The following is an 11813-nucleotide window of genomic DNA, read 5'->3' as shown; positions in this document are numbered from 1 at the left end:
TTCGTTTTCTTGTTTTTCATTACTCACAAAATGTCTTTCATTTAAATACAATGTATATTAAATGTAATGCATTTATGAAATATAAACAGAGTATCGTAATCTACATGTATAATTAGAATATCATAAGTTGTCTTGTAGTCATTTTACGTCATAAAGCTGTGTTTCCTAAGCCTAACTTGTAAAAATTAAGACCATAACATGTCCTAATTCCATGATTGTCAAATCAGTAATTTTTATACAAAAAAATTCTAATTTGATTTCTCGTACATAATTTGCGACACATATGATATTATTTTGAATTAGATTTATTAAGATGCTATTCACAATGAATGTACATGTACATGTATGTTGAACTTTCATGATTATTAGACTGGATTTTTTTTTGATTTGCATGCAATCAGTTATTCAGAAAATATGTTGCTGTAAAACAAGGGTTGTCTTCCTTTGTATTAAATCATTGTTTATTGTTGTAAAATTTTCTGTTTGGCGAGATTCCATGAAAAGTTCCATTTATAAAACCAAGAGTTTGACGATTTCGTGTTAGCAATTGCTAAGAGCCCATAAAAGGTGCATGTGTAATTAAAAATGGATTCCAAGAAACTAAGAAATGTGTGGGTTGAAAAACGACCCTATTGAAATACCTGGAAATAGAAAAGGGGGGGGGGGCAGCTCGGGTTACTTTTGATTATTGTACACGTGGGTAACTCTATTGTCGTTGTTTACAATTTCTAGTTCAAAGCATCCCATGCGCGGATCTAGGGGGAGGAGGGGGGGGGGGGGTCAGGGGGGTCCATACCCCCTGTAAAATTCAACTATCTTTAACCCCCCCCCCCCGACAAACTAAATCAGCATCCCTTGGAAACAATTTCTGGATCCGCGCATGCGTCCTTTTATATAGCTCCCACATCATATGCAAGATATAACTGCCTCCAACGTGTATGAGACAGACCCAGAGAGATTTCATTGATTTATCATAGAGGGACTGTCATAAAGTGAACTGTCAAAACGACACAAAGACAAGATTAAACACCCCGTGCAGATCGTAAAACCAGCGAGATCCCGCACAGTAATCTAATCATAATATACTAGCATTCGAATTCATTTGTTATATCTAAGAATTCGCGACAAAAAACCCGTAAAATTAAATGCTATTTAATGCATATTTTGGGGGGTGATGAATAACCGATATTTTTGTCACACGTTCCATAGAGAATTTTGATCAAACTTCTATCATTATTTATCATTTCCTTGAAACAAGTCTTCAAAGTATTAAATATTTAAAACAGATACCACATTGAAGACTACTGATTCATATATTCATAAAATGACAAAAGTTGTATATATTCTCAAGATTTCCCTTCGTTTAGATTTTATAATTTTTCAATATCATATCATGCATCGATAATTTTTTAATTGATTATAGGATACTTTATTTTATTTTTAAAAAGGAATTGAATTTGTTAGAACCAGGAAGTCACTAAAAAAACGACAGTCACTAAAAGCTTTGCTGTGTGTCTTCAGAAATCAATATATATTTTACATGCTTATTACTCATAAATCTGCGAGCACAGTGATTTTTGCAGTTGATTACTATTATAGGGGCATAATTACATAGGATTTTTTTTATTAAATGGACATGCGCAGTGTTTAATATCACAAACAGATTTTGCAAAATAAGCAGTTTTCTAATTAAATATAAGAGCTCGTGAGAAGATAGACTCAAACCAATATAATACACATTGCTTACAGAAACACCTTTATAGAATAATACATTTTACTTATGTTTTTTGGTTTTCAAAATTGTATATTTTTTTTATTTCTTATCTTTTTAAACAATGTTATGTTGCGTCATCCTTTGTCTTAACAAAAAGTCATTTTTTACTATCTAGAACTATCTTTATCCCCTCGAACCTCTATTTTGAGCCTTATTTTAAAATAACAATTCCTTTTTTTTTCACCATATTACATATCAATAAGACCATATGTCATATCATTCCCGTATGGAATCAGGATAGGAAAAGGGTATGAAAATAATATGCATCCGAATGTAGAAGCTTACAAGCAAATAATGCATAAACACGCTTTCACTAATATTAAAAAAAAAAAAACAGCTAAAGTTAAAACCGATTGGTAACAATGATTTCCTTTCTGGGGGCAATTAGGCTATTGATGATTTCCCACCATTTAAAGATCGATTTTCATGATTTATATACTTAAGAACAATGTTTCCCCCCTAACTGAACCCTTTTCCTTTAATTTTTTATTGTTGTTTTTTTTTATTGTTTACATATACAACTGGAAAAGTTATTTATGAATTTTGTTATAGGTTGGTGTTACCTGAAATCAGCTTCATATGATACCTTCCTTGTAAACGTGGGGGATATTTAATTACAAATTAAAAGATATATAATATATATTTGTATCTAGAGTCTTTCAGTAAAAGGAGCACTCGCGAACATTATATTCATTATTATACGAGGCACATGTTACACTAAAGGTATGTTGAAATAAGAGCACCAGGCCTATTGATGTCGTGAGAAAAGTCGTATAGGATTTCCCTTAGTATTGACTGACAAGATTGAACTAAGAGATAAAATTTTTCTTGGTTACTGAACAAACTAAATAAAAATTATATTCCTCGATTGCTATTAAATAATGAAAGTTGCAGAATTTTGCAAAGAACGTACCGGAAGTGTAATGAATATTGAAAACCCCGTATGTAAATATTAGATGTGTCCGACCCTGAACAAACAGAAAATATTCTCACATTATTGAAACTCAAAAAAGGCATGAATACGATTTCATAGGTACACAGTGCATTAGCATGCAGAACATTTTGTAGCACTGCTCTAGCAACAAATGACAGATTGTTTTTATTGAAATAAAATGATTAGTTATAATAGAGGCCGGGGATGAATCAATGGCAGTGACGTAGATTTAAATAAGAGCTCGGCCCTCAGTCAATACAAGGCCTATCGCGCGCACTGAGGGCTGCTCTTCTGTCGTGAGAGCAAGAGTAACTAAAATTTATGGACGACTGTTAATTTTCCTCCCGTTCCTTTTTCGTAATTAACGCAATATCTAATGTTTTCTTGTTCAGGACAAAGACGACTGGTAATCAATGAAGATTTGTTGCATATTTCACGTCGTTGTGCATCATAAAAGTGAACGATATATGTACCAACATTTTTGTCATCATGGGCGACGCTTCCGCTTTTCTCAACACAGGGTTCTGCTAATTGCCCCAAAAGCGTGAACGCACGGTTGTTATTATTATCCAGAATGAAAAATTAATGTAGTGATTATTTCATGCTGTTGCTTTAACTTAATAATTTTAAATGCCTTCGATGAGAGAGAGAGAGAGAGAGAGAGAGAGAGAGGGAGAGAGAGACATTACAATCTCCATCTAGGAGATGATGGAGGAAGCTGAGAACTTTGTTAATTGATTACAGAGAGCACGAACTAGATGACTTGGTTGCGTCGATACCTCACAAGATTTATCAACCTGAGAAGACGTCCATCTGCTCTCCCCAATGCTTTATTGGTTGCTCTGGAAATAGTTCCAACATCATAGACTCAAGCCTTTAATATTTGTATCGTTAAGATGAAACGATTTAATAGGAAACACTATTACGGATTTTTTTTTTATTCACGAGAAGCACATCCAATGCTTCCAATATTCGGTCATCGTGTTCCGTTTATAGACATTTTATTAGTTCAAGAACGGTAACAAAACTTCACTAGGCCCTGTGCACCAGTAAGCAATTTTCTCTACACCATTGATTCCCGCATTTTAGGCGCTGAGGATCAAGGGAAGGGAAAGCCCCCATATGATTATTCAGCCCCTATCTACCTATTGATTTCTCTGTCAAATCTCGCCTTACGCAAAATCTCGCCAAATCAATGCATCTCCAATATGTAATTGAGTAAATAACGAAATCTTCAACACTTTGTTTCTCTGCGGAGGCTCTTACTACTTGCTGTGCCCTCACTTCCGGTCGATTCTGGCGGCGTATGTTTCCCCGAGTGAAGAGAGCCTGTTGTCACCTGTAGCTCGATAGTCGGTAGTCGCCGACAGATTGTTACACGGGCTAGTATTGGCTACTTCCCAAGGCATCGGAAATCGGAAAGTTCCCCATTGCTTCCTACCCCGGTTTCTTCAGAAACAGTGTTGTGTTGCGCTCTTCTGTTGTTTGCATGTTTTGTGAGCAAGTCTGGAGGTAAATGGCGATGACGTCTTTGGTTGGTGGGGTGGTGACGGACCAGTTGATTCACCACCGCCCTCACCCGCTCCACAGTCAAACAATCCCCACCCAACAACTCACAGGGAGCCTCCAAATCACCAACGGAAGTATCCCGACACAGATACACAACGGACTCGGTGCTGGATCCGGAATCGTACTGAAAAGTCATGACACTGTGAAACTTTTTGTGGGACAAATTCCGCGGACTTTGGAAGAAAAGGATTTAAGGCCAATATTTGAAGAATTTGGACAAATCTACGAATTTACTGTTCTGAAGGACAGGTTCACGGGAATGCATAAAGGTAAGCTATATGTACGTGCGGGTCACGTTAATCACGTTAATACATGACACAACTTAAATTTAGGAAGGAAAGGTTTTCATGTACATGAGACTATTTAACATTTTTTATAAGAATAAAGCTTAAAGTTTTAAGTTTTACGAGATTGTATAAGAATAAGAAAAAAGTAAAATATGTTTGAAATATGTGAGAGTTGTGTACCTCTAAGATTACGTCATAGAAGAAAACGGCATTCCATTGTTTAGAATGGGCTTCGTTTGTTTGAATTTCCCTGTCAGGAAGCATTCCAAAGGACTTGATTTTATTACGAATCGAAAGGACTGCACTGAACTGTAAGCCAGTCGCTTCCAACAACTCGGCTTTATAACCTATTGCTATCAATAGCAAAAATGTTCGAAAATGAACTCCATCTTCTAAAACGTTGTAACTTAGTTACATGCGAATGTTCAACTTCCCAATGGAAAACCAAAAAAAAAAAATATCAGATTATAGAGACATCCATAATCAAACACATTCCCACAACTGGAATTGATGCGGGACTTGTACAATGATACTTCACATGTCTGCCATTTAAATGCAGAAATAGCTTATTATACAACAATATAAAATATTTAAAAAAAAAAAAAAAGTGCAGTCTCAGCCTTTTCCATTATAGGGTGCTAAAGTTTTTCAAACACTCATTCTAAAATCCGTATGCTAAAAAAAAACTATACATATATTAATGCAGCAGATTCTGTTGTTATGATCCATATTGCCAGATCCAAACAACTCTGTCGTAGACATGGCGTGAAAACACTATGAGAACTCGGTATCAAATAAACAAAATGTTGGAATGCGGATCCGTTCTACAGCTACGATCCGAGTGGAATGTAAATAATGGAAGGATATGAGGGGCAACACATTTCCTAATGTTTCCTACGCCAGATATTTCTGATACACCACGCGATCGCCTGCAAGAAGTGATGAAAACACGTGTTTACATATAAACCTGCAGATACTTACCATTTTTTTTTTCAATAGAACAGTTGGCATTTAATCTTAGCCATTGTGTGTGGTTGCAATCTTGATAAACCAGCACAACGCTCTCTCTCTCTCTCTCTCTCTCTCTCTCTCTCTCTCTCTCTCTCTCTTTGTGTGATTAAATATGGTCTATTGTATTTAGATACACAAATAATAACCTTAAAGTACATTTACGGGAATACGTAAGTTCGTCCAATCCTAGAAGCTAGCGTCTTACTGCAGACCCGAAATCATCGTAAGATTTATAGGAAATTAGCATGTTATTAATCAAAAACCATTGCTACAAATTTTGACCTTAATATGAAGTCAATAGGCAGAGTCTTTCTACAATAAATACTAAATAGCGCATGCAAGTCAATGGTATTATCGTTGTTTAATTACAATGTGATATTGTTTAGTTATGAGGATTTCTTCTTTAAATGAAAGAGTCGAAAGGAGAAAACTCAATTCAATGGCAATGGTTTGCGATCAAGAGATAGAGACACACAAGGGGCTCCTTCAGGCACGTACATATAGCATCGTTCTTGTAAGTGGGGGGGGGGGGGGGGGGGGCAAAGTTTTTACTGCATTTTTTACATGCTCTTAAAAAGGGGGCAAGTTCATGACGATACAATTTCTTATATTTACATGTAAATTAAAGAAAAATGTTTGCTGCGAGAAAAATTGAGGGATATCTGCCAACTACCCCCGTCCCTGATGCTTCGTGCCTGTCCTGTATAAAAAAAAAATGAGAAAGAGAAGTTCAAGGCAAAATAGGAATTTGTCAAAAGCTCGAACATTTTACACTACATTGCCTGTCCACGAATCAGCTGTTGTAGCCTATATGATGCTATAATGAATATGAACAAAAAACTAGATTTATCAAAGTACTAGCTGCAGGACTGTAGCTCCCGGTCTGAAAAAAATCGGATGGACGACCTGGGAGCTACAGTGCCTCCCATAGTAAAAAACTGCAATTTTCGGCGCACAAAAAAAATGCGCTAGTTTTGGACTTATTAATCTCATTTGTGATCACATTCTGTACAAATATTTTATCCCAAAAAATTCCTCGGACATTTTACTACAGATATCGTCATTTACTTGCCTCTGATATTCTTTTAAACACCATCAGCAGCCCTGTAAATTAAAGTGGTGCAAGTTTGTTTACATTTAAAAATGGCGACTCTCGATCTCGACGTAAATTAACATACTTCATTTTCCGAGTTCGGTTATCATGTTTAAGAGAAAGTCTGAGGCAAGTAAAGTGAGGATATCAGTAGTAAATTGACTGAGGAATTTAATGGTTTCAATTATTTTTACAGAATTTATGTGAAAATAAGGTTAATAAGTCCAAAACTAGCGCAGTTTTTTGTGCGCCGTAAATTGCAGATTTTTCCTATGGTAGGCACTGTAGCTCCCAGGTCGTCTATCCGAATTTTTTCAGACCGGGGGCTACAGTCCTGCAGCTATCAAAGTACCAATTAAAAATTTCTTTTATTACAGAAGGAGGAGTAGATTACTTCCCATGCAATAAACAGACCGCTAGAGGGCGTGTATTAGAGTTTCTGCAAGAATGGTTCACAATAAATGTTAATTAACGAGCTAATTTTGTTCAATTTGATTTTACACTAGAATGAAACATAATTTCCCTACGGAAGTTTAACGAGATAATAACTATAAAGCTATAGTTTTTCTTAACTTTTTTTAATATAATTTTTTTTTTTGCTTAAAATTGATTGGATGTATAATCGCATACTACAAAAGGACATTTAACAACAAACAATGTGTTATGAATTCATCGACAAAGTTAATTCTTTAGCTAGCTTCTTTTCATGATACATTGTATTTCTACTAGATAAGGTCGCATTGAAAATCTCTCTCTCTCTCTCTCTCTCTCTCTCTCTCTCTCTCTTGTGTATATAGAAAATATGGTAAAATGGAAAAAAAATCAAAAACAATAAAAATCACTAACATTTTCAATCATGTATTTTCTCAAAAGCAACACAATACATTACTAAAAAAAGTGTTTTCTGTCGATCTGTGTTTTCCACATGCATATATCTAGGTTACTGTGTTTGAATTCTTTTTCCGTTTTCTGAACATCATACGGCAGAACCAATAATCTCTTATTCTCTATAAATTCTATCGATCCCATAATCTTTAGATCTACAAAAAGCATGAAATAACTAATTACAAAGAAAAAAGAGGGAAAAAAAGAAAAGGAAGAAGAAACTAAAGAGATATTATAATAATAATAATTGAAGTTAATGTTTATAAAGGTTTGTTCAAAATAAATAAAAATGACTGGCATGAAAACTTTTTCCGCTTCAGTCTGATCCTCGTAGTACACATAAGATATAAGTAAAGATTTCTCGTATAACTATGACGTAAAGTATTTATTCCAGTTTAAAAAATGATTAATTTGTACGAGGATTCGAATCAGAAGTCAATTTCTTTCCCCCCGAAGGATGAAATTTTAAGAAATCGTCTGAAGACAAAACCAATTGTTCATATACAGCACGATAACATGTAACAACCCGAAATCTTGTCACATCTGAGAACTCCCGACATCAAAAGAAACTAACCTAATAAACGTCAATTTTCTGCCAATGCCTTTTCCGCAATAATGATTTGCGACTCACTCTTTCATGCACAGATCATGTTAAAAACTACATTCAGCTGCAGACATCTCTGATCATCTTCCAAACTGAACAGCGTTGATTATAAAATATTCATTTTAGTTTGGGATGGGGTTAAAAGGTGGTTAAAATGTCTAGAACCCTATATTTTTTTCATAGCGTGGAGATTATTAAGATTGTTTAATATTGACCACTTTTTGGTAAATGTTTTTGATAGCAGATCTAGAATGAATTTACAATACATTTTTGTCAAAGAGAATTCTAAATTGTTGAAAATATCGTTGACTCCAATTGGAGTCAGTCTGACTGGGTTACTTTTTTACTTATTTGGTTTAAATGAAATGTTTATAACGTATTGTAAAACCCGTGGCGACATTTTCATACCATGGTATATATCATATGTCATTATACTTGAAAACCTGGTACTCACATCACTAATGTTATTGATCGATTATAATTTTTGAGATTTTTTTCATTTGCAGATTAAACGATTCATTACCGTTTAATTTAAAACTGTTTACTTTGTTTGATACTTATGAAGATTGCCAGTTAAGCTAGAAATAGTCGCCTAAAATTAAGACTTTCTCAACTTTGACCTGTACATGATTAAAGGTCAAGGACAAAATCAAATATTTAAAGGGCGGGTCGTTTGCAAACCAACCACAGTTTGGCAATTTCAACTTGAAGAAGATTGAAAATATACTTTCATCACAATGCCTGAAATAAGTATTTTCACACATTACCATAGAAAGAGCCGCACATAGGATTTTTCAGAACAGCGTAAAATAATCCAAGCCACGCACATTACGGAGCGGTGCTAACTCATAGTTTATAATGGTTTATTCGTGTAAAAATAGACATACAACACATTTGGGAAACATTTAAGCCAAGAAAAGGAAAAACCATATCCGTCAAAACGTTTCTATTCATAAAAATAAATACAATCGATCTTAGAAAAGATAACACTTTCACGGCCGCTATATCACCCGACCATCATTCCAGCCGGGCGCGGGAAAACGAACTCCGTTTTGGTGATAATGACGCTTTGTGTTATTGCTGCGGAATCGCTCTCTTTCTAATTTCATAATAGATGTACAAATTGAATTCCACCGGTCACCTTCGGATATAGACTCCATACATTCGCGGACACGGAGACTACCACAGTAACAATGTGTTACACCGGGCTGACAAGTTGTCAGAACTGAAAAACAGAAATCTCTTTATTTCTGGTTTCTAACCAAAAACCACTAATTTCATTGTCATCTGCTACATAATGCAACATCTATCTCGTGAAATTCAAGGGAAATTGTGTTTCTTGGGATTTTGGGGTTCTTTTGTGGTTACAAATTAAACATTTACATGTAGATGCAATCGTAACTTCTCAGGCCCTTACAGACAAGGTGTTGAGTTTTGTTTTTTTTTAACTTACATATGTAAACTTCCTCTTAAAGTTCAGCTTATTTAGGTTGCAAATTGCCCCATTTTTGTCACTGTGTGTTTTAATTGATGAAAAAACGAAAATAACATTTTATTCGACTTTTCGACTATTCGAAATTGAAAAAATTTTGTATTTCAAATAATGTCAGAATGGGATTATTCTTCTAAAAAATATTTTAAAAAAAAAATATTAAAATTATTACAATGTATTTCAGTTTGCAAATATCACAAGCAACTGCTAATCTTCTACATTGTAAGCACCCTCAGTGCTTGTCATCTGAATTTAGCGGTCACTAAATAGGGTTTTCTATTTTTGGAGCCTCTCCATTATGCGGCACGTCGTCAACAGGCCCTGGTTCTGGAGTTTTGCATGTCTACCAGATTGTTTGGAGAATACCTTAATCCTGCGTGTAACAGGATGTCGATTTCCGAACCCGGTAATTGACGTAGATGACGTCATCTCCGGATTAAGACATCACTTCGCCCAAGTCTCCGGCTGATATCGACAACCGTCAACTTACAAGCTCGGGGGAAACTGACATCGGGATCAGGCCATGGGGTTCTGGTATTGACAGTGAATGCATAATTCGAGACGGCCACATCCCGAACAAATGGCGAGATTTCCCGTACATGATTTCCATCGGCATGCACTTCAAAATGAAAGAGCTATGTCCTATGTCTAATTATTTTATTAAAACCAAATGTTTTATTGCATTTATAATTTTTTGAAGATAGAGAATAATTTACCGTAAAACAATGAAGTAAAACAATGAAGCGTTATACGTAATGTACAGATTGTCTGAATACGAACCGACTGGTCCGGTACAGTCGTTTTACCGGTAACGAATATTTGCCAGTATTGAATAATTTTTAGAAAAATTATTAGTGGAAGACGAAGTTGAGGTTTTAAAAAATCCTAGCTATAGGTAATTATAAAACAGAAATAAATATTCTATCAGTGCGTGAAGTTGTTTGCCATTTGCACGATTATTTACCGAGTTGTTTACAAATAAAAAATGTGACCCAGATATGAGCTGCCGGAAGTTCAAAGCAGAAAAAACGAAAGTGTGAAAACAATTAAGCCTAACTATGAAAATAAGTTTGTTATTGATCCCTATTTAGTGGATAATTAGTAAATATAATTCGTTTAAAAAGATAATGCATCATATCAACTAATAATGGAGCTTTGAATGAAATCACGACTTCAAATAGAACCACGTGTAGTTTTCCTAGTTTCAGTTCATTGCGACAGAAGTATTATTTGGCTGCATATATTGATAGATATACGGGAAAAACAAAGGAAAATGGCAACTACTACTATTAAGTGTTTTTATGAAAATTCAATATTAAAAAGTAACGCAAATGAAAACTGTTCAAGTCCAGTTTCAATTTGACGGGAAAACGGTATGATTAAAATAACGATCATATTATTTGTTTAAATGACATATTCCCACAATTGTTTTTCCTTCTTCATTTATAAGTCCATTAACATGTACCTCCAATAATTTTTGAAATTAATTCGCCTCAAAATATTCGGTCAGAAGTGATAAAGGGCGCTTAATTCGATACTGGGAAACGAATTGGAAACTAGGAAAATGGAGAGGGTGTTGAAATTACTGTCTCCGTAATTCATCCTTTATATTTTCGGAAGTTTGATACTACAATTTAGAAGGACAAAGAAACGCGATTTAAACAAAAAATAAAAACATTTGGAATTCCGATAATAATAGTTGCATGCACGACGAAACCGCATACTGATTCGTTACCGGTAAAATGACTGTATGTAGCCTCGTCTCTGGTACTGAAACCATATAATGTAGTTCCAACTGAATGCAAGCAAAATTAAACCTCCGCCAATTCAGAGACCATTCAGTGAATGAAAAAACACTAAATTAATTAGGGAAGACGTAGGTCGTATCTTGTTACAATAATTTAAACTCGCTCATGTTTGATTTTCATGTCGACAAGCAATTCAGACTCCAAACTTTCAATGGACGACGTTCAATCAAAATTATCGAGTGGTTCCGAGTTCGATTACAGAACCAATCGTATTTTTAGTTTTATATATGGGAGTAATTTATATTGATCTGTTGTCGTTGTCGTCATTCGCGAGTAGAAGACCCACAGAATCTAGGCCTGATTCGGTGTAAGTCAAGGTAACATGCCAGATGCCGCCAATCAATAGATAAACAGTT

At 34.9% G+C, this 11813-nt stretch overlaps 1 protein-coding gene across 7 annotated transcripts in view; it reads left to right on the top strand.

Moving 5' to 3' along the window:
• Nucleotides 1-3979: 3979 nt before the first annotated feature.
• Nucleotides 3980-11813, top strand: part of LOC105337943 (CUGBP Elav-like family member 3-B) — a 53123-nt gene continuing 45289 nt past the window's right edge. Inside the window, exon 1 of one of the 7 annotated variants that reach the window (XM_066068262.1) lies at nucleotides 3980-4546. In XM_066068262.1, coding sequence (XP_065924334.1) covers nucleotides 4225-4546 — 322 coding nt within the window. In that variant the 5' untranslated portion in view covers nucleotides 3980-4224. The remainder of the gene's footprint in view (nucleotides 4547-11813) is intronic. The other 6 variants (XR_010708275.1, XM_066068268.1, XM_066068251.1 and 3 more) reach the window with 6 other exon arrangements.

The sequence above is a fragment of the Magallana gigas genome, chromosome 1 (assembly GCF_963853765.1).
Source record: "Magallana gigas chromosome 1, xbMagGiga1.1, whole genome shotgun sequence".
Lineage (NCBI taxonomy): Eukaryota > Metazoa > Mollusca > Bivalvia > Ostreida > Ostreidae > Magallana > Magallana gigas.
The sequence above is the reverse complement of the archived record's forward strand: the minus strand, read 5'-3'. Positions and strand labels throughout refer to the sequence as shown.